Genomic DNA, 22,862 nt, shown 5'->3' with positions numbered 1-22,862 from the left:
GCTTAGCATAAAGATAGGAACCTAGGGGAAAGAGCTAGCCTGATTCATTCCAGAGATAACAAAATCTGCCTACCAGAACGTCTACAGCTCACTAATTAAAATGGTATATCGGATTTTTTAATTTGTGCAAAAACCAAACTGTAAAAACAAAAAGTTGCAGTTTTACAGGGTTTACTTGCCACGTTATTTCTTGGCGGGCTGCAGTGAAATCCACCCGTAAACCACAACTTTGTGTTTTTACACTTTGGTTTTTGTACAAATTCAACAGAAAAGATAAATCTAACAGGCAAGATTTTGTTACCTTCACACATAACTAGCTGTTTCCCCATTTCCAGTTTTTGTGCTAAGCTAAGCTAAGCTAACAGGCTGCTGTATGGTAGCTTCATACAGTATTTATTGTTTCAGACATGAGAGTGGTATCGATCTCCTCATCTAACTTTTGGTAAGAAAGCAAATAAGCATCCTTTAATTAGAAGGTGACTTTGAAGAAACCAACCAACCTTATTAGGCCACAGGATGAGCCAAATTACCAGAGCTGTAGGCCAAAATCAAAATGTGATAATAAATTAAACATCATTTGGTAAGAGGAAACGTGGCTGCATGTGATCACTTTGTACCACTTTTACTTACAGCCTCTCCTCTCCATCACACTGTAGGGTGTACAGAGTTACTTGACACCTCACTGTTGTTGATGGCTCCTCAGGTAATACTGTGTGTTGACCTTCCAGGACACAAACTGCAGCAGCCCCCCCTCCGACTCTAGCTTTGTGCTCCACCTCCCCATATCCCAGTCCACATCAGTGGACAATTTTAGCCCTCGGTGCCGAGTCCTGCCATAGCAGAGCCTCTGGCAGGCTGCCAAAGCTGAAGACAGCAGGGAGAAGCCGGGTGGGTGGAGGTAGAGGGGTTGGAGGGACTGGGAGGGCGACCAAGCAGTGAAAGGAGAAGGAGAGAGAGAAAGCAAGGGAGGGAGGTAGATGGAGAGAGAGAGAGTGTGTGTATAACTTTGGGAAACATAGGAAGAGACAGCATTGGGAACAAACTTTTCTCTCTTGGCTGCTTCCTTTTGGACTTTTTCACATTTCATCAAATACCTCAGTGTCAACAGAGCGGAGACAAGGGATGATAATTTGCTCGCTTTACTAGTTAAAGAGTTATTTCTTAGTTATTTAGTGTTGTTGTTCTGTTGCATTTTTATCTGATAATTTCTTCACTGTCTGAGCTTTGAAGAAGGCGTGACCACACTTTTAAAATCCTTCCAAACTTAGCTGCAGCTTTCTCTAGCTCACGGGACTGTGAAGCTGGACTGAGACGCACACACACACACACACACACACACCTACACCCACCCACACACACACACACACACACACAACATACACACACCTGTTGTTGCTGAGGATTCCCCAGGATTGCAGTAATGGGCAGCTGCGTCACTGTTGCTTGAGGGAATCTGTGCGTCTGTACAGCTGTTATCTGCTGGTGGCTTCAGTGAATGTTACAGTAGAAGTTGACCTGCCTGTCCAGGGTAGAGGAAGGAGATGTCATCCTACTACCCACGCACCAAGGACCTGACTCGCACCAGGAAGTCACTGACAGATTCACCGCCATCCTCTCCATCCCCTACAGACAAAAACTACAGAGTAAGACCAGACACTTTTCTTTTGGAGAAATACAACTTTTAGATTTTAAACTTTATGATTTCACCACCATTTTAACAGTATAGACGTGTCTAATGTCATATTTGTGTATGTGTAATTTATTTTCATGAAGCTGTTAGTGAAGCTTAGTTTATTTATTCGCTGTCAAGTGACTTTGTATTGTCCAGAAACTTAAAGAAAGCACCCAATTTCTTGTTTCTTGCCGGGTTATTATTGATAGATATTTTTCTGGATTCAGACTAAAACAATTAATTGGTTAGTTGGTTGGTCAGAAAATTAATTGGCAGCAATTTCTATAATTCATTAATCGTTTTAATAAAAAGCGAAAACTACCAAATATTCTGTGATTTCAGCCTCTCAAATGTGAAGAATGACTACCTTTCTTTGTCATATAAGATAGTACACTGAATATCTTTAAAACAAAGAATTTAGAGACATCACCTTGGATTTGAAAATTATATGAAAGTGTATTCTCAGAATTTAATAACATTTTTAAATCAAAACAATTATTCAAGATAATAACTGGCAGATGAATTGACTGTTAGTTAAAGCCAAAGTATTTATGTGTTTTTACATGTGCCATTGTGAGTGAGGGAGTTCAGTTAAACAGGCAAATAATCTATCATTTCATAAACAGGAAGAGAGTTATTTCCTAATTTCAACATGATTATGTGTAATTTACATGATTAATCAGCCACTTTTGATTTACTAAATGAGTTTATTAAAATTAAATAACTTGTGAAGCACTCATCAGCTGAGCTTATTTGATGACCCTGTGAATGAGAGGCGAGTATTTGCTCTGAAGCAATGAGAGTCTGACCACACTTTCTGGAAAAGACTTTTGGATTGAAACATTCCTTCTGTAATTTCCTGTTATTTCTTTTTTCTGTCTAAGTGGCTTATTCTCATGGGTGTTGTTTTGGCTGTTGTGTTTATGTCAGAGCACCAGACTGAACTGTACTCTTTGTGACAGCCACATTTAAAGGGACAGGAAGAAATGTAGATATAAGAGGCAACGTGATTCTGTCAATTTAGAGACATGTTTTCATTCTAGCTCAGTTTGTAGCAACAAATGCTACCAGTGGATGCTGTCTTTTCTGTCAGTGTCTCCGACAAGATCCATGGTGAAAGTCGTTTATTTTCTATGATGTCAGCTCAATCTGAATTGGGTTGAGTTTTCATGAGAGAGAAAATGTAACGTAAAAGGGGATGGAATCAGATTGATGCAGTATTTTTAGCTCTTGCTGCAATTGTTTGATGTGAAACTGGTACCTTTTAGTAAAATACAATGTGTGTTACAGCTGTGAGCAACAGGAAGGAGTATAAACAGGAACACATTTGCATCATTGGATGACACTGATCATTTGGCAGATGTTCAGAGTGGTGGAGAACTGTGTAACTGAGTATATTTACTACATTTCTGAAGGAAATATTTTACTTTTTTCACTGCTATAGCTTCTACTTAGTTTTCACAATTTTTTTCTACATTAAAGGAAATATCTGATAAGCATAACACATTAGATTAAACCAACCATTTTGGCTTGAGACTTTTTCCCCAAAAAACAGCCTTTATGAGTTCAGATGTCTATGAGTTATGGCACTTTCACTGAATATATGTTTTACCTCTAAACTTCTAAGACGGTTTCTTTAAATATACAATTGGAAAGGCCACGGAGGTAAATTTATCCAATATTTCATTAAAAAAAAGCAAAGTTTAAAGAATCATTTAAAATATACTGTATATATAAATTTTTGTGGCAGAATCCAGGTTCACACATCACATTAATCATCTCACAGCTAGTCGGATTTATCTTGTGACCCTTTTAAAGGGGTCCTGACCCCTACGTTGTAATACTTCTCCAACCGTTCAATGTGAGGCAGTTCAGTGGTATTGAAAAAGACAAAAGAGGAAGATGCTGTCAGTGGCCACAAAAGGCTCAGATGTAGCGTAAAGAGTTAATAGACAAGGAGGAGTGAGAAAAGGTGAGTGAATGTGGAAGAAACGTCTTTTATGGTTTTGTGTGCCGTGTCAGTTCCAGTGGAGGGGCTGGAGAGAGAGAGAGAGAGAGAGAGAGAGAGAGAGAGAGAGAGAAGAGAGAGAGAGAGAGAGAGAGAGAGAGTGTGTGTGTGTGTGTAGCTCAGATTTTCCTACTACAAAATCCAGTCAGCTCTGAAGGAGTGATGCTGTGACAGAACGAAGGGGAAGTAGTGAAAGAGGAGAGTGAGAGAAGGTGAAGAGTCTCTTGATGATGATTTCATTGGCTCTTGCAAACTGCTGTTTACATTATCATTTATACACTGTAGCAGTGAGCTCATGCAGCACCCCTCCTGGTGTGTATGATGTTGGTACTGGCAAACCATAAAACTGGAAGCAGTTGTGTTTACATAGCGCCCGTGGTTCAAGCATGCACCCGTTTGGAGGCTGTTCCCATCAGTTCGACATCCTGTTGTTTTTCTCTTCCCCCTAGTTGATCGTCTCCTCCTGCATCTGCTCTGCCTCACATAGTTTGCCGAGTTACATCTGCCACTTCTGACTTCTCTATTTTTTCCTAACAAGGGAATCACATTGGTGCAGCTGCTATCAGAAGTAGAATTGCAACTGTGATTCAGTTTCTGGCTTTGGTTCAATTTGGATACAGACATACATGTAAGAGCGTGTATTACTGTTTCCTGTCCTATAAATCCCACCAGACTCACTTAAGATTTCACTGGAATTAAGTTTTTAAAAAACTAATTTCACCAATTTGCTAATCCTTTAGTGTGAAATAGGTTTGCATGCAGGAACTTCTAATCTTGAAAGAATTTGGTGAAGGGCTGTGTTACAGTTCATATGCCCAAAAGCAGACATCAAGATAATTTATTCATAAAACCAGGGGGCCAATCATCCCTGTTGATTAATGAATGAACACCAAATCTGATCGTGGAATCTCCTCACCATTGCACAAAGAGACTGGAGTGAGTTAGAGCTCCTCTTGGCTCCATCCTTGGCCCTTTTTCATCTGAGGTCATAGAGGTCTGTTTTTTCCTGGATGGCTCTGCTTAAGCACATGACCACATAAGGACAGGCAGCGCTGGCTTAGTTATGTAAACACTTGCAGAGGAATAGCTCCTTTGACGCTGCATGAAATATCCCCCAACTCGCCAATTGTGAGTGCAGATTTGAACAACTGTGAACTCGGTTTCTTTGGACATAAATTGACATAATGCTGTTAATGCCAGTCTACTGTACATCTGCTTCTTGTCTCAAACAGCTTGGACCACCGCACAAGACGTTTAGTGCAAAGCGTGTCCAAACAGGTGTTTAAAGCCCTTTTTCCCTGGCAAGAGAGCAACTCCAAATCTTTGTGTTTAGGAGTAAAGTTTACGAGACTGCATCAGATATTGCAAAGACATCATGCATCAGTCTGGCCTCTTTTACGTCATACTCTCCCTCCTGCTCCGTCTCTCTTTTCCAGTCTCTGACTGATAGTAAACACTTCCAGTTATCATCCTCTCATGTGCCACATTTAGCAGCTGATGGCAGTGAGTTATCTATTTGTTCAGTTTTGTTCGGTGCACAAACGGGCCTGGCTAGGCATAAAATTTGATGTTGGAGATTCTGCACACACAACCTAGGGAGGCAGTAGACACATAAACTACACCTACAGATTCTGTGATAATTAATTATCTGCACATCTTTGAGGTAATATAATGAGACCTGAGTGAAATCCAGTAAGAGAAAAAATACACATACAGCTCCTCTGAATGTAACACAATACCTGGACTGGAAAACAAATTCAGTATGTGATCACAACAGGCAACTTGGCAGCCATGTACACTGGACTAGCAAAAACCTGCCAGGACAGTCTGCTATCAGTCTGTTGACTGAGGTCAGACGTCGACCCGTCACACAGGAGATACTTAGCTACTGATGTCATGATGTCATCTTTATACTGTAGGCATTTGCGTGGCAGCCGCCTGTTCTAAAAGATTAACCGGGCTCACCAGCGAGGTTTGACCTGGGTGAACCCTGTCGCTGCAGTGTTGGGGTGAATTATATCTCACTTCAGCATGCCCTTCTTTCCTCTGGGACTTTAGGCCTCTGAACTCACTGTGATAATTCACTTGGAAGTTTGTGTTCTCTGTAGTCTCAAAATGGAATATATTTCACTGCCAAGCCTCTGTTTGGGCTTATCAAACAAATAAATCTGGATATAACCACGACAGAACATTTTTTACACTGTGTTGTTCCCATGCTGTGGTGCAGAGTGATCAGACTAACATGGTTTATTCTTTGTTTTTCAGCATGACAGATTGTCAAGGTAAGGATTTAGCATTGTTTTTAATCTCCAATACAAACTGAACTGAACTGTATTTCCTGACAAAAATAAAAAATAAAAAATAAACACCCTAAATAAAGCAGCATTGTGTGCTGAATGTGTTGCTTTAGATATGACTCCAGTGGGGAGAATGCAACAGACAAACCATTGGGCCGCACCAGCTCTTACACACGGAGGGAGACGAGGCTGGCCGCTCTGAATAGACAGGAGCAAGACTCCACTACCAAAGACTATAAGAAGGTAGTAACTCTCAGTTTAAACAAGCACAATCCCTCTTGCATGATTCATGTGGTGCAGACAGCTGGGGTCCCGACCTGTTGGATCACCATGCAGATCTATTTTTATACCATTCCAACAAGGGCAAACAGATGGAGATTTAATTAGATTTAGATAACTCACAGTATTAAAATCTTAATTCTTGAAATATTTGTTAATAAACTGAAGTATTCACACATGTAACATCTATATATGACTAAAATAGCATCTAATGTGTAATATAGGTAATATATGTAATATATGAAGTACATATTAAACTGAAAGAAAAGAAACACACATAGCCATATGGTAATATATAATAAGTGTATCAACATTAGAAATGCTATATAAAGGATTTGACACTGGTCTCTTGCATGTACATCAGCAGCATCAGCTGGTTCTGGATAATGTTTTTGATATTACATTGATTTATTCATTATATCAATAAATATTGATGTAATTATGAAATCACAAATCGATTGTATATATAGATATAAAATAACCAATCTAGCTGAAAGGTTATGTACAAATACACTGCTACAAAATGTCACACTAGAGCACAGCATCTTGTCAAAACAATAAAACAACTGAGCTCTATGGCTACCAGACTGCATTCATTTTACCTCGCAGATAATCGTAAAACACAATTCAAACTGGACAGAAACAAAATACTCACCAAAACTGTCATTGTTAGTCTTTCACAATCTTTCCAACAATCACCAATGCTGGTTTGGTCGAATAATAAACCCTTCATTCACCAAGTTAGATGTGAATATATTCATAAAATGGGCTGCATTGGCTGAAGCGTCGCTAATCTGGGACAAATGTGCCTGTCAAAGTATGTCCATTAAAGGTGCTTGTTTTTTTTCCATTGACAACATTACGGAAAGGATCCCTACAGAAATAGACCTTTTGTTTAACCAGAAACAGCCATTTGCCAGACCAGAAATCACTCGCCACCAGACTCCATAGACAAAAACAGTCATTTACCTTGCAGACCATGGTAACATCGATATAATATCCAATAAAACTCTGTCATAAAAACAAGAATGTTAAAACTGTATGTTGGGCTTTGGCTTTAATTATTTTATCTATATAGATAGACAATGTATCTGTTCATGAAAACATTTTAAACATTTTTAAAGACCTACTGTTTATTACATAAGGTCCTTTTTGTTTATTTAATACCTGACACTTGCTACTGCTTACATGCATTTTCCCCCCCATCTTAAAAAATCAATACAATTTTGATTAATAAAAAAAGGACTTTATGCGTTAGAAGAATCTCTGAAATAAAGCCTTTTCTGTTCATTTTCAGATGTATGCAGAAGCTTTGCATGAGAATGAGAGGCTCAAGTCCAGGTTGCAGGACAGCAAACAAGAACTGGTCAAAATACGTTCCCAGCTGGAGAAAGTCACTCAGGTACTAAAAACTGAAAGATGATAACGTCCTGTCCTATATATAGTCTTTCGATATTTTTCCAAATACAATAACAGCACAATTCTATCTTTTAGAGGCAGGACAGAATATCAGAGAGATCTTCAGTACTTGATTCAGAGAAAAGGGTAAGTGTAAAAAAAACCAACTTTTTGGCATTTTGGTATTTTATTTGATCACACTCTTCTGCAAAATCTGTTCTTAGTCTGTTCCCCTGTAATTTTCATAAGTACTGCAAATTATAGTCTACTGGCTCCTCACACATTTTTGTTTAGTTGTTTCTTTTTTATTTACAGGAAAAACAAGCTCTAGAGAAAAGAGTGTCAAACATGGAGGATGAGTTAAAGGTCAGTGCATGCAAAAATATGTTCTGCAGACTCACCCTGGGTTTAAATGGCATATTTTATGTCTGATACAAGTTGCACATCATTTATCTCAGTGAGGTGTGCCCCCCCCCCAACACTAACAGTACTTAGATACACACCTCCAGCCAAGCCTCATTCACCTATGCTAAATCAAGCACGCCTAAAGTGTTTTTACAGAGCAAAACACACACATAGCACACTGCAGGGTTTTGGTTAGCCAGGTGGGTTTGGAGTCAAGGAGAGGGAAGGTTAATGCTTCAGGCTCATTACCCACAGTGTTGTGCTGGGCCACTTCCTGCCAGGCTGAGGAGGAGCCTGTGCTGCTGCTCCCCTGCTCCACTTATCCCACTGTTGGGGTGAACATTGTGACCTAGTTCCAGCTGAATACCAAACCCCGTCCAAGAGCAAAAGACCTGCTTTTGTGAGACATTCCTGCACTGCACTGTGTGTATTCTGCTTCACAAAGAAACACAAGGCAGAGCAGCAGCAGAGAGATTTCAGGCCTGAGTAGATGTGGTCTGCACAGTATGTGTGTAGTTTGTGCAAGCAGTGACAAATTGCACAATGAGGTTATAATTTGATTGTTAGTGCAAATTACAGCTATATTAAGTGGGCTTCCAACCACTTGTTTTTATTTTCATTTTGCAAGAGTTGGCGTATTAAAAAAGCAAATTGCAACCAAGTGCAATGGAAACAGACAAATAAACCATGACGTACATGAAGCATGTGACTGAAACCTCGACTGAAGAGCCTAAAATAGATTAAAAAAATCTGATTTGTGTGGAGCGATGACGAAACTGTGACCTTCCTCAAATTAATACATGAAACAAACATAGTGTGTTTTTAACCCTTTGAGGTTTGACTGGTGCTTTTACAGTCACAATTAGGTCATCTTGTTGTCTTCTGCAATGGTTTAAATGCACCTGACTGGAAAATTAGTGTCCCCGAGAAACCTCCTAATAATAGCATAACAGTACCAGTTGGAAACGTGCACTAATTTGCATTTCTTTTGTAGGTTTTCTGTTAAGGTTTGCACTACATTTGGATGGAAACTTATATACTTATGTCATATATTCCTCAAGAAAAATAAAATCATAGTTCTGGTCAGAGAAAATATGACATGCAGACAGTGTCGAGGACATAAATAGGCCACAAGCCACCAGCAGATGTTTCATCCCCATGTTGTCGTGGTTCCCTCAGCAGGATGCCCCACTGCGGTTCCGCTGTGGGTACCAGCCCTGAGAGCAGGCTGTCTCAGGGGATGGGGGATGGTGAGTGGTCGCTATGACGCAGAAGAGTGATTGACACCTGCCTGTCACCTCACATGATTCTGTTCTGTCAGAGATCCGGGCATGTTTACACGTGTGGACACCCATGTACATCACATCATAAGCTCTAAGTACTTGAGACTGTAAATGCTACAGGCACACATCCTTTTTTTTTTACTTTCCTTAAATGAAAAGCACGCCAGAAAGCTGGCTTGTCACCCACTCACAAAGTCACTTGTTCACATTTAGCGAGTTACAGATTCACCACAAGGCAGAGCTGTCCCAGTCATTGTCAGATTAGTGACAACCTACACCACCTACTGGAAAGGAAAGATAGCGCACTCACGATCGCGCAGATGCGGAAATGTCAGTGTTGTTTTCCACAGGCAAACAAAGTAACAGCTGCTGTAATTTTAACACCTACAAAACTGTGAGTGTTACAACTGCTGCTGCTGTTTTGTGTGAATAGCTATTGAAAACCTGCAGTTGTGACACTCTGCAAGGTGAAAAAGCATCAAAATGTGCAAAAACTATTACACTTCCTGCCTAAAGATGCTGCATACAAGCCCGGCTTCAACTGCAATTGATGGGTGAAGGTTGGACTGGAACTACCTCGTCAGGTCTGAACCTGCTGACAGTGCAGATCTGTAATCGACTGGTTCTGGTTTCAGGTGTTTCACATCAGTAAAACTGTGTCCTTGTTTTCCCTTTCGAAATAGTGTCGATGTGTTAGTGTCAGATTACTTTTCAGGGTTTAATATTTCTTACAGAAAGGCTGAATTATTCTTGACATCATCTGAAACATAATTAATTGTAACTGTGTAAAATTATCTGCAAGACTTCAGAGTGTGGTCAGATCTAATTTAATATCAAAGAGCTCAATATTAAGAGATTGTAATAAAGGATACCAGTCATTATGCTTTCTTGCCTCACTCTGCTCTTCTATTCCCTCTTGCCAAGGGCACCTCTCCAGAAAGTGAACTGTTTTATTCTAATACCAAGAGAACATTATATGCATGAACGGTTAGGTCCCAAACACAGGCTAGCTTCAAATTGCTTTAATAAATGTGTTTTGGTATTGTAAGAAGCAGCTGGAAGCCCTTCTTAAACCTCATTCGTGGCCATATTCAGGTCTACAAACTTGTGTTTGGGTAGCCTGAAACATTACAAGTGCCCTGTGTGTGTGTGTATGTGTGTGTGTGTGTGTGTGTGTGTGTGTGTGTGTGTGTGTGTGTGTGTGTGTGTGTGTTTATGTGTGTGTGTTCTGTGGTTTACCCTTAGCAATCGCGTCAAACCACAGACATTTCTGTCGAACCACATTGAGGTTTACCTCAAAAAGTCAGGCCAAGAGGAAAGGGAAATGAATCATTTCTTTTCCTTCAACTTATAACCGACTAGGCTCTTATGCGAAGCGTGAAATAGTAGTTTTAGGTTATGTGAATTTGTAGGAATTTTAATTCCCTCTCCTTTGCAAAGCTATGCGTATAATAACACTTTAGCTCTTCACCACAGCCCAGTTTTGATGAGTACAAACCCAAGCAGAACTGGCTTCATATTTTCCTTTTCCTGATTTTCAGCTTTTCCTTTTTCTTCTCAAAATCTCCCTGTTGTGTAATTTGCTTATATAAGTTCTGCTGATAAGTCCCTCAGATCTGTTGTTGTTTGCTCCTGTCTGTGTAGGTGTGTGGGCGCATGCCTGTATGAGTGGATATGTATACGGTCTCTATATGAGTCTTTTCTCTTTGCACATGGCCTGCCTCCCTGCATGCTTTCTCTGTCTGCCCCTCTCTGTATATCTCTCCTCCTCTGTGCAGGCTTTCCCTGCTCTGGCTCAGGTCCAGAGCTTGCGGAGGGTGAACGAGAGTCTCCTGGCTGAGAATAGAGCCATGCTGCGTGTCCTCGCCCGCCTCTCTGAGACGGCCTCCATGCCGGAGACAGAGGACCTCTGATCCACTGACATCATGTGTCCTCCTTTCTCCCCTTCCTCTCCCCTTCTCAGCCACATAACTTCTACACTCCTCTCTCCTTCTGGTGCCTCTACAGCCCCCTCGTCCTCTGCTGTGTTCCTCTCAGGCAGGTCCTGCACCCTCCTGATGCTCACTTCCCCCACACTGCAATGCATTTCCCTCTGCACTCTTTTAACCCAATCTCCTTTATGGCAATCTGAAGGCCACCCTGCTGACCCCTCCCCCCAAAAACATTTCTCATAAGCCTCCTTTGAAGTTTATTTTTAGCTACATTCATGTTGCTTGGGGCTTCACATGACATGAACGCTGCATTGAGAGTCGTTGTTTTTCTTGGTTATCTTTTAAATTAAACATCTAAAGTAGCAATCTGCACCATAATGAATACGCACATTCTTAGAGGTTATTGATCTTGCAACAGTGAAATATATGTGGGACCTGTGTTATGTGCTGTGTAATCAATATAAAGCTGTTTGCCAAGGAAATAGCCATTCTAGTCAATCTTCCAAAGGAAATGAAATGTGTGAGATCATTAGCCTTCAAAATGAACAAGTCCTGTGCCACTGGGTGAGACACAAGCATATACATGTGACAGATTTTGCTTCTCTATGTGTTTGGTTTTGTGAACATTTTTCAGTATACTGTGGAGAGAAAGAGAGAAAACATAATAGAAAAGGGGCTCCAAACATGTGATTTGCCATAGGTTATGAACATATTGATGCCAAATGCCTTTGCTCATTCACCAGTTTTCGGTAATAGAGCAGAGGGTTATTGTTTGTCTCTAGTAGAGGGGAAATACTTTGGCAAAGAGGGTGGTTATTTTTAGTCATTGCTCCTCATGAGAGACATGACCTAGATTTGGGAAATTGACCCTCTCTCAGTTTCTCTCTCTTTGACTTTCACTACATTCTCTTTCACTTCTCACATGCAGAACATACTGTCAAAGTCACTCCTCACTTGCATGATCGAGTACCGTAAAGCATGTCCTCATTACCGGGCCTCAAATTTTACTGAAAGACAACTTTTAGTCCGTTTGTTGTTGGTGGTGATTGATGACATTTTATCATTACAGTGGATAGTACTGGTCAATTGTGTCATTACCACCCGAAGCTTTAAATTTTAAACTTCACAGTATTCACAAACCATTTGTCATATTCCTCACTCAGTTAACTGTGATGATGCTATAATTTTCTAATATAATTTCTTTCTTCCTGTTGTCCCAGATCTTAACAGAGCTCAAGTCAGACAACATGAGGCTAAAGGACGAGAATGGGGCTCTCATTCGAGTCATCAGCAAACTGTCCAAATGAAAAGATGTCTGAAGCTTCTGTTCTGGACGCTCCAACCCTGATATGGCAGATTAATTACCCATGATGTCGCAAGTTGTGGCTTCTCTCTGAATTATGGTGAATTGGCTGCTTTGCAGAAATAAATTCCTGTTGGGATGTGAAGATCAAAAGAGAAGTGTTGAGAAGTTTCAGTCAGATTTCAATGTATGTGATGATGGAGTTACAACAATTGTTTCTACTTGATTAGTTATTATTATTTTGTAATATATAGTATTTTACACTAACCAAATAGGGACCAGTTGTACTGTTTGAATAACCTTTTAAGGCCCGGTTCAAACAAATCCAGGGGTTTGCATGAAGGTACTGTTTCTAATATTATACCCACACATTACATTGAGACCTCACGTTTGTTGCTACATTGTGCACTGCAGAAATATTTTAATGTTTTACTTAAGAAAGAAGAGAGAAGCCAATTATTCATCATCACTAAATTATATCATTGTCATTGAATCTTTATGTCATCGATTGCATAATTTTTTCCATGCCAAAGGCTTGTTTGGCATTATAAAAATCTTTATAATTTGAAACAGAATATATGACTGTACAGGTAAAATAAAACCCCACCAAGCAACAAACAGGTGATCTGGGTCCTGAAGCTAAAACTAGAAGTTAATATAAATCTGTCAAGGCATCAGCAATAACAGTTGAAGCCTTTACAGAAGCTGCTGTAAGGTGCAGCTCTTCTAATGGCAACTAGATGTTTGCTCCAGACTAAGAATGTATTGAAATTGAGAAAATGTCCAGCTTCTCTCATTCATTTTTATATGATAATAAATCATTTTGAAATTTGTACTACCTGATAATGATATTAAATCTTAATAAGATGCATGTTTTGGGTGTTTGCCTTGACAGCTTTCTGAGGTTGGTCACAGCTTACACCACTTAAATTTGAATTTTAAAACTCAAAGTTCTGTAAACTTTCAATCCAAAACTTTTAACATCCATGCTTTTTGACAATTTTCTATGGTCCAAGTATCAGGGCCTTGAGATATATTCACATATATTGCATTGCATCAGCAAACAGCTAACCATTTCAACTGGTTTCAAAAATGAAAATGAGAATTTTGTTTACCTAACATGTGATAATATCCTCACTGTATTTGTTGTTTGAAGAGGGCCGTATGTTAGCCCTCAAAGGCAGAGTACTGGGTATATGCACTTTGTATAGAGTGGACAGTCCTGATCTTTGATCACTTGGGCATCACTAGCAGCACATAACGTTATTTAGTGTTTGCCGGATTCTGTGCATCAGCTCTTTGTGTGGTTCAGTAGCCATTCTTCCGTTTTCGGTTTTGTCTTTCATAGAGGATTTTACATCCAATGACTTAAAAACCGAAGAATGGCTACACAGAGAAGACAGTGTGAGTGTGTGTGTGAAAGAAAGTGTTCTATGTAATGTTTTATAATAGATATATATATATATTTATTTATTTATGCATTTCCTAGTTTTAACCTTTATACTTTGTTTACTCCATTTTCTGTCAAAGGAGTACACCAATTATTTTGGTTGACCTCTTGGCCATCTTCCTGTTAGGTGATGAAAAATACAAATGCCAAACTCATCCACTGGTAGACGCGCTGGAAAATCACAGCTGACATTTTAGTGTCAACAATATTGTGATCTTAAATATCAATCACAATCCAAAGTTTGAGGAGTAAACTGTTGCTAGCACTTTTCATTATATGTGGTAGATTGCATACATTTTGAATTAACTGTGTTGTGCTTATACTATTGTCACAATAACTTAAGTCAAATCAATAATTACTTAAGTACTCTGAGTTGCCAGTGTATTAGGTATACATCTAATACAATCCAATACTACACCCCTGCAATAAATCCTAACTTTATGAAGCCTATCAACTTTTGTTATTTTGTAGGCCATATTTACTGGTGCTACTTTATTGTGTTGTGCAATACATTGAAAATATTCAATATTTCGGGTCCACTCAATATTTGAAAAATTAACTAGTTAGTCTACTTAACATGAGAAACAAAATTAAAACCATTGAAGAGGTGGCTGCCTTGTAGTGGTTAGTCATCACCTTCACTATATTCTATAAAGAGGGAAGGTAGATAAAGTCATGCCTAGTTCAAAACTATGTTATATATGAATCTTACTATATTTAATGTATGAAAACAGTCAGACTCAGCTTCACATTTTTAATTCCTTCAGCTGTAGAGTTGCTACAAGTGTTGAATGATGTGCCGGAGACATGAATGATTTTGGGATCTGTCTTCTCTTCACTTAATGGGTTAGGTGACGTTCCCAGTGTTTGATGTATTCCTTTAACAATTTGATGGGTTTTGGAGTTCAACCAGGGCGACAAGACGCAACACCAGTGTCACAGCTAGCAAACTGATTTCCTCAAAACTACGAAGAAGATACAGTACATGTCAACTATTTGTGCTGTAGATATATTGAAAATGCGGTGTATTGTATTGAAATGTTTGAAATGTGTTGATGATAGCTTAATATTCACTCATCGGTTTACTCACGTTGCTTAATAAACTGTAGAGGAATGAAAGTGTTTCTCTGGGTGAAATTAATAAATTATGCATCAGAGGCAGAGAGATTATTAGGAACCAGCTGAGCTGAACACACAGCATATTAAACACAAACAAGTCATGGTAATTAAAAGGCCTTTATTTCCTATTTGTTTTTTTACAGAACTGGTAACACATATGATAAATTTGTAATAAGTTATTTGGTTCCCTTGATAACTTTATAAGGATCCCCAACGTTTGTCCACACAAGGGTCAAGAGGAGTTTGTGAGCAACGTTTGTGTCCAGTCAAGGGCTAAAGCATGCGATCCACAGTAGGCACAAGTACTGACATGAACACGCGCACCACGACACTAGACACGAAGAAACACAGCTAGAGGACACAACCTGACTGTCCCCGACGCTTTAAAAGATGATGAAGAAGAGAAAGAGGTGAAAAAGAAAAAAGAAAAGAGTCTTGAGAGTACAGTTGCATCAGGGATGAGAGGTGGAGGACTAAGCGCTCAAAAGGGGAGTTTGGTACGGTCCTGCATGTTTGGCAGTATACAGTATGTCCATGTTGTAAACATGAAGGCCGGCATTCTTTACGCTCAGCAAAAGCAGATTCAGAGGGGAAATCAACGAGCCTGCTTCCTATTCAGCTTAATGATACTGATGGTACATAGCTGGTTACACATAAACAGGACAAAGACACAAACAAAAAGCAAATGTGATTCTGGCGTTGATTCAAATACAGTCCTACATTCTACATTAGAAATATACATCACAAAAACAAAAACGACAGGAGTGATTACATATGTGCACAAGAATACAAAGAAGAAATACAGTGAGTAATAGAGGAGACAAGACAACATGTTTCAAAGTGGTGACTTTACCCGCTGAGAGGCTTCTCAACACATTTTGACAAGGTGGTAAATGATCTATTGAACTTTGGATGGTTTCCCTTTTTAAATCCCAGCGTTTGTTCAAAAAAAAATTAAAAAAACACGACTAGTTGTGTGAACGGTGCTCTAAAACTGTCTCTGCACAGCTGAAACAGCACATTGTTTCAGATGCAGTTGTGCATAAGGTATTGAACATTTACACAGCTATCAACAGAACAGAATAACCCCCATATTTAAAATATAACCAAGATTGTTTGAGTATTACGATCATACACACAAAGATGTACATTTAAGAATGAGTAATGTGTCCCATGCATGCAGACCTGTACTGTATATTGTATTAATATATTCTAGTGCTGTATTTTCACATCGTGTCTGCTAAAGGGCCAACACTTCATCTATATTTCCCACATATACAAACACACACAGCTCTCAGTTTCTGTCCCCCATAGAACTTAGGTGGTCATGTGACTGTGGCGACCCAGGCAGTGAAAGGAAATCCATAAATAAATCTCTTAAATGTGCTATAAATGTACCTGTAATCACATTTGCCTCGTCATCTGATGTTTTCTGTTTGCCTCTGCGTGAATTGTTATTTTGGCTTTGTAGATTCAAACAGTGTTGACGGATGCAGGCAACTGTAATCAGGTACTGGCAGTATTACAGAAACGCACTGAAACCTGGAATTTTAATTATTCTCAGTGCATCATTTGGTCACAGTCAATAGCATTAATGGGACAGCGAATAAATATAATATTGCATTAGACAATGTGCAGTGTCACACAACACATCGAAGATTGTTGTCAGGATAGATAGATGGCAGTTTAACTTTTACTTCAGAGAAAATCCAGCGACTGAGGTAAACTTAAAGGAACAATTCAATATTTTGGGAAATAGTCATATTCGCCTTCTTGCCAAGAGTTAAATGAGAAGATCGATACTACTCTTATCTGTCCTTTCAGTAAGGAGGCAGGAGACAGTTAGCTTAGCACAAAGGTGGGGTGACAGCTAGCCTGGCTCTATCCAAAAAACATCTACCTACTAGCACCTCTAAAGCGCCCTAATTCACATTATATATCATTTGTTTAATCCCTACAAACTTAAATTTGACCAGGAAAAACTGGATTTTGTTATTGTTGGACAGATTGGCCAGGCTAGCTGTTTTCCCTCGGTTCTTGTCTTTATGCTCAGCTAAACTAACCATCTCATAATCCTAGCTTCTTATTTATCCCACAAATATGGGAGTGGCTATTGATCTCCTCATCTCTCTGCAAATAAGAAGAAAATAAGCTTATTTCCCCAAATTTGGAAGTGCTTCTTTAAATTCATACCATGTGCATGACATAAAATGTATTTCTTTAATATACTTTTTGCCATGTGTTTGTGAAAACCATAACTCTATGCATAGTTCTATGGGAGGGATTCAGGCCTGAAACCTGGGTTCCACTGTATTACGTTTCTCTCTTTATGCTTTAATATTGTTGGATCTCTATTGTTTTGTTGCTTGAGAATTACGCTAAACGAACCAACAAAAAAACACCAGTGTGAGCTGCAGATCACCAGCAGTGTGTTATTGATTGTACATTTAGTCACAAGTACATTCTGCTGCTAAACTGGAAGAAGAGAAACTTGAAGAGTAGTCCAGTTTGATTCATAAATTGCACTCAGCCCAAGAATAGAACACACTCTCTTATATATAATTTTAGCAGTATTACTGAGAACCTATTGTGATATTATATCTATTATTCATACTATCAAAACAAGGCATATACATTACTAATCACAATACTGGAAAATCAGCTACCTCTATGAAACAAGGACATCAACAGCTCTGAAAGTAGAAAAAGACACACTCACTCTACTAAACTCACAACTGTTCTCAATGCTCACATATACAGTAAAATGGATTTTGCCCTCTTGATGAACAAAGACCTCTGAACGGAATGTAAAAGAGAAACACTGGCCAAGGAAAATGAAGACATGTCAGATTTTTTTTCTTCATAAATAAACTCTAGCTACTCAGCTGAGCTCTAAAGAGTTAGTGCTTGAGTTTTATGGCTTTAGTTTTATCTTATTCATTTATCTTGTATACACATACACATATTGTATAATAAACACAGTAAAAGAGACACAGCCTTGAAGGGTTTCAGGTCATTTAAATAGAAGTGAAAAATAAATACGTCCAGGTAAAGAGAGAGAGAGAGAAGAAGGGATTCCAAGTCATTTTGTGTTCACTGGAATGGGATTATTCATCTTTTGGCCCCTGGAAATGCATTTCATACAAAGATATGATCCAACAGACTTCAATCTGGGTCAGTACTGGCACAAATGACAACTCCTACAATCCACCTACGATCTCAGAATTATTCAATCTTCTTCTAAAGAGTTATTTCAGAAAAAAACCGTGCCAAATCTGTTCATAGAAAATAGTCATCTTATAGACTTGGAGACCCCCCCCGCCCCGATCCCAAACATTACAAATTTTAAAGATATCTTTAAAAAAAAAAATAATATTAGAAATAGGAATCAAATTCAGAAATAAGTCAAACATTGGCCTTCAGATAAGTGCTGAAACTAAATGTATGGCAGATAAATGTTATCAAATTAAAATCTGGATCACAAGGAATTAGATAGCAAGCATGCGGCTACATTTTCATCCTACATGAACTCACACACAGTACTGGACGACACACTTGCTTAAGAATTTCAGGCGTGGAAAGGTTCTTATTAGTAATAGTACTCTAATATTTGTATGACATTCTCTCCAATGACCCTCATGGAAAATAAATACACATTTGTTTCATTTTAGAAAATATACAGTGCATCTTTTTTCCCTTCGTTGTGTTATTAAAATGACAAATGACACCCATTTACGTACACGAGATATTTTTGCTTCGTCTCTAAAACATGCTCTTATGTACAGTATTTTGTATAAACATGCAGTATCAACGTGTATGAACTATGTATATAGGCAAAACTACACACCAATGGGTTGCTTGATTGCTTCCATGTTGCCTTTTCTTTAGTGCTGCTTCATCAACAGAAGAAAAAATATGAGAAACAGAAATTTGAACATGGTCTATGTTGGTTATAAAAAAATAAGGTGTAACAACTTCCAACAGAGAAAGATACAAGAGCCAACATTCATTAAATTCCCCCCCAAAAGTTGCGGTACTGTCTACCTTTGATTTAGATTGACTTGGCATTTTCTTGCACACATAGTCAATGGGTAGTTTTTGCTGTTGGTGCTCACAGACAGCACTGATTTTAGTTAATAACTAGCCCTGTAAGGAGGTATAGTGGGGCCCAAGCACCTTACATATCAGGATTTTAATTAACAATTAAGCTTCCACCAATTTATTTAGGACTAATGAGTCCAACAAGTTTGGACAAAGTTCATCCTCAAAATTTCTCTTCATCAGAATATTAAATTACAAATACTGAACCACTTATATCCTGTGAAGGAGCCAGGGAACAGCATTAGATTGAAACGTGTCTCTTTTCGTATCAGAGGAGTCCATTTATATGAGGAGACCTTTCTGGCATGCCACATATGCCACAGAAAAATTCAATCTCACAACATTTTATCAATAAAAAAAACTACACAGATCAAAGAACAGTGTCAAATTACCACAGAACAGAATAATACCCAGTAGTGCAATTAAATTCAACAGTTTGGTAAGCTGTGTATAAAATACACATGGATCAGTGCCTTCTTCCAGACCATATCCTTGCAATCAAGTGAGAAACGTAATATTCAAACAATCAAAACACATACACAAAAAGCTGAGCGGAAACAAAGCAACAACAAAAAAACTGCGTACATAATGCACTCCCTTGCTCTTTTTTCTTATTTTAACCAGCAGTTATTCCTAACATAAATAATTAAAGCTCTGGTTTCTGAGGGTACTTAAACGTAACATTTTGGATTTAAAGTGCTTGAGGAATAAAAGAGTTTGAAGTTAAATAAAGTTAAATACAATTGGATAAATCAAAGGAAAAAGAGATAGAAAAAATAAGAAATGAAGAGAACAACACCGCTAACTGGAAGGCGTCCCTGGTAAGTTGAAAATTGCTTATTTTGTTACTTTGAAGGCTTGTCTCCTTTATGACTGTAAGACGGTTATAGGGATTCCTTTGAAGTAAAACCCTTGTGTCAAGTCCATGACTAATGGCAGTAGCACTGAACAAGTGAGATACAGAATCAGAGGCGTTGGGAGGGGAGGTGGTAGACTGCAGGCAGTAATCGACACCTTGTAAATATCATGTCATTGGTGGTTGGAATCAGTCTCTGTTGTACCTGCTCTGATATTTCCTCACTTTTTGTCGTACAGATGACAGACGCAGCCTTTTTGCACAGTCAAAAAATACACAAATACCCTTTTTTTTTACTACTGAAAACCCATCACTCCCTGTTCCCTGACATACCATTTCATGGATAAACTAACACTAGTCGTGAGCCTTACGTCACCGAAAAAAAACAAGCGGTCAAGCTTTTGAATCCAACGTTTCTTTCTCATCAAGTGGAGTATTTGAATAATAACAACCCGTTTATAAAAAAAGGCATGGAGTTTCAGTTTCCTCTCAGTTTTCCTGAGACGATGGGTGGAAGGTTAACTAATCAAAAAGGCAGTGTGTTTGTGGGTAACTGGATATGTGCCTATCCCTACTTGCTACCCAACTCTAGGAATGTACTTCAAACTAACAGAATCATCTAGTATGATAACTGGCAGGTGTGGAACGTGGTGTATAATACACCTAAGGAATGGACCTGCTTGTGTTACTTCTCTATCATATGGCAGTATAAAGCATTTTTATTATTAAGCACTATTCTAAGCAAACTGTGTCACTAAAGGGAAGGGGTGAGAAGTACAATATGAGTGAATGTATGTTTTATCCCCTCTATCACCAGATTACCATATAGCACTCTTACTGTTCTTCATAGTCTACTCTGTATTCTTATTAATGGAACCACAACCCCAATACAAAAATAGATCTAAAGGAAATCAACGGAGTATCTGTCCATCCTGTTACTTGTCTTCTTTTTTCAATGACATGAATTCATATAACATGATGTTTTTTTTAAACTATATTTCCCATCATGTTGAATGGTATCTATGGATCTTTTGAAAGGTGGCAGAGGGAAAGGAGTGGGGGTGGAGGGAGCAGATGTACAGTTAGGGTGTTTTTTTGGAATATACACTGATATGTGGGACCTGGGGAATGATGGGAAATGCATGGGTAGGTAGGTGGAAGTGGGAACGATGTGTTCCGTTGGGAGTTTACTTCTTGGCATTTAGGGCTGCGAGGGCGCCATCCACCTCTTCCTCTGGCTGCAGTGGATGCCACTGGGCGATGGGGCGACGGGGGTTGGCCAGCATGTCGGACCAGTGTTTCAGCCCGGCCCCTGTGGACTTGCTTCCCACCCAGATTTTCCCAATGGCGTCATTCTTGCCAATCTTGTCATAATCCAGCACTGTGATCACAGCTTGGATTTTCTGGGAGAATGGAGAGAAAGCATTACAAGAAGAGTCAGAATGCCGTGATGTTTACACGGATATGAGGGGTGGAAAGACAGAAATTCTGCTTTCACAGAAAGAAGTATTGTAGTTGATGGTGCATAATGCCCAGTGTTTGGGTTTGGTCCCAGTGCGATGGTTGGTATCAGAACCCTCAGGGGGTTTTGTGGGGGCAGTGGGGGCTGGGACTTCAGTGTCCTGCTTACTTCCATTTTCATAAAAATTAAAGATTTGATTTGTAGGTATTTCCTATTGTAAACTACATAGGACACGTAATTACATTTTTTTGCATAAAATATATATATTGCATGTTTCATGCTGATTTGTTGTTGTTGATTGTTTGCTAGATAAACAATATAGGAAATCAATAAGCATATTATATCCAAAAAGATTAGTTTGTATGCACTGTATGCATAGCCACGAACAGGCCACAAGAGTCAATTATTGGATAATTTTATAGCAATAATAAGATGATAAAATCAATACCACTCTCATGACTGTACAGTAAATAAAAGGCCACAGTCAGCCGACTAATAATAATAATATCTCATTAATCAACACATTTTAGCTTGTTTGTTTAATCAGCACAAAAAAACTAAATGTAAAAACAAGTTGTAGTTTTTGGGAAGTCATGTGCTAGATAATTTTTTGGCCAGTAGTAGTGACTTCCTGGAGTCTCTGCTGGTTGCCATGCAACCTCATAGTGATAGATATAGATGGATAGATATTTATCTTGATGATATAAATAGATATCTAACTATGGATAGCAAAACTTCAAGACTTTACAGTATGCTAAGCTAACCAACTGGCTGCTGGTGGTAGCCCTATACTTACCAGACTGACATGAAAGTGGTATCGATTTTCTTATGTAACTCTTGACAACAAAGTGAATAAAAGCATTTCCCAAAATGTCACTGTCAACTATTCCTTTAAAAGCAATATAATCACAGAGTCAGTAAACTGTCTCAATAATGTTAGCAACACAGCGATATCTATCTAAAGTTTGGACACATTAGCCGCCATAAGCTACTGGTCACATCAAACCAAATAAGGCTGTAGAAGAAAAACTCTTCAGTGTATTTAACTGAGCAAGGGTGCATTTTATTGCTTATTAATTTAACTTTTCATTTCTAAGAGGCAGAAATTGTAATATCTTGTTTCAGAAGTTTTATACTTAGCATGTTAATTATGTGATTACTCCCAAGACTGGTTATAGTCTAGTATAGTACATGTACTTTTCCAATTATCTAATTAGAGGATGATGGTGATAATTCATCAAATATTGCTCATATATACAGGTGTATTCCCATCCTCAACTTGGGAATATTTGATTGCT

General features: G+C 38.7%; 2 protein-coding genes across 10 annotated transcripts in view; one reads left to right on the top strand and one right to left on the bottom strand.

Moving 5' to 3' along the window:
* Positions 1-934: 934 nt before the first annotated feature.
* Positions 935-15,145, top strand: LOC127377331 (protein phosphatase 1 regulatory subunit 12B-like). Of its 4 annotated transcripts, none has more exons than XR_007887667.1 (8): positions 935-1,643; positions 5,946-5,962; positions 6,091-6,220; positions 7,554-7,658; positions 7,751-7,801; positions 7,970-8,020; positions 11,121-11,383; positions 12,494-12,591. XR_007887667.1 is itself a non-coding variant. In XM_051425112.1 (8 exons), the coding sequence occupies exons 1-7, from the start codon at positions 1,542-1,544 to the stop codon at positions 9,278-9,280; spliced, it is 495 nt and encodes a 164-aa protein (XP_051281072.1). In that variant the 5' UTR covers positions 937-1,541; the 3' UTR covers positions 9,281-9,309; positions 12,494-15,145. The 4 variants fall into 4 exon arrangements, 3 of the variants coding, with proteins under 3 accessions (XP_051281072.1, XP_051281071.1, XP_051281070.1); XM_051425112.1 differs by lacking the exon at positions 11,121-11,383 and adding an exon at positions 9,242-9,309 and having other exon boundaries at positions 937-1,643; positions 12,494-15,145; XM_051425111.1 differs by lacking the exon at positions 11,121-11,383 and adding an exon at positions 9,239-9,309 and having other exon boundaries at positions 937-1,643; positions 12,494-15,145.
* Positions 15,146-15,243: 98 nt separating this feature from the next.
* The window catches only part of LOC127377330 (synaptotagmin-2-like), a 59,246-nt gene continuing 51,627 nt past the window's right edge, over positions 15,244-22,862 (bottom strand). For all 6 annotated transcript variants that reach the window (XM_051425105.1, XM_051425108.1, XM_051425104.1 and 3 more), the window contains one exon: positions 15,244-21,505. In XM_051425105.1, the coding sequence (XP_051281065.1) occupies positions 21,290-21,505 (216 nt within the window). In that variant the 3' untranslated portion in view covers positions 15,244-21,289. The remainder of the gene's footprint in view (positions 21,506-22,862) is intronic.

Source organism: Dicentrarchus labrax, unplaced genomic scaffold (assembly GCF_905237075.1).
Source record: "Dicentrarchus labrax unplaced genomic scaffold, dlabrax2021, whole genome shotgun sequence".
Taxonomy (NCBI): Eukaryota; Metazoa; Chordata; class Actinopteri; family Moronidae; genus Dicentrarchus; species Dicentrarchus labrax.
This window is presented reverse-complemented; position numbering and strand designations above follow the sequence as displayed.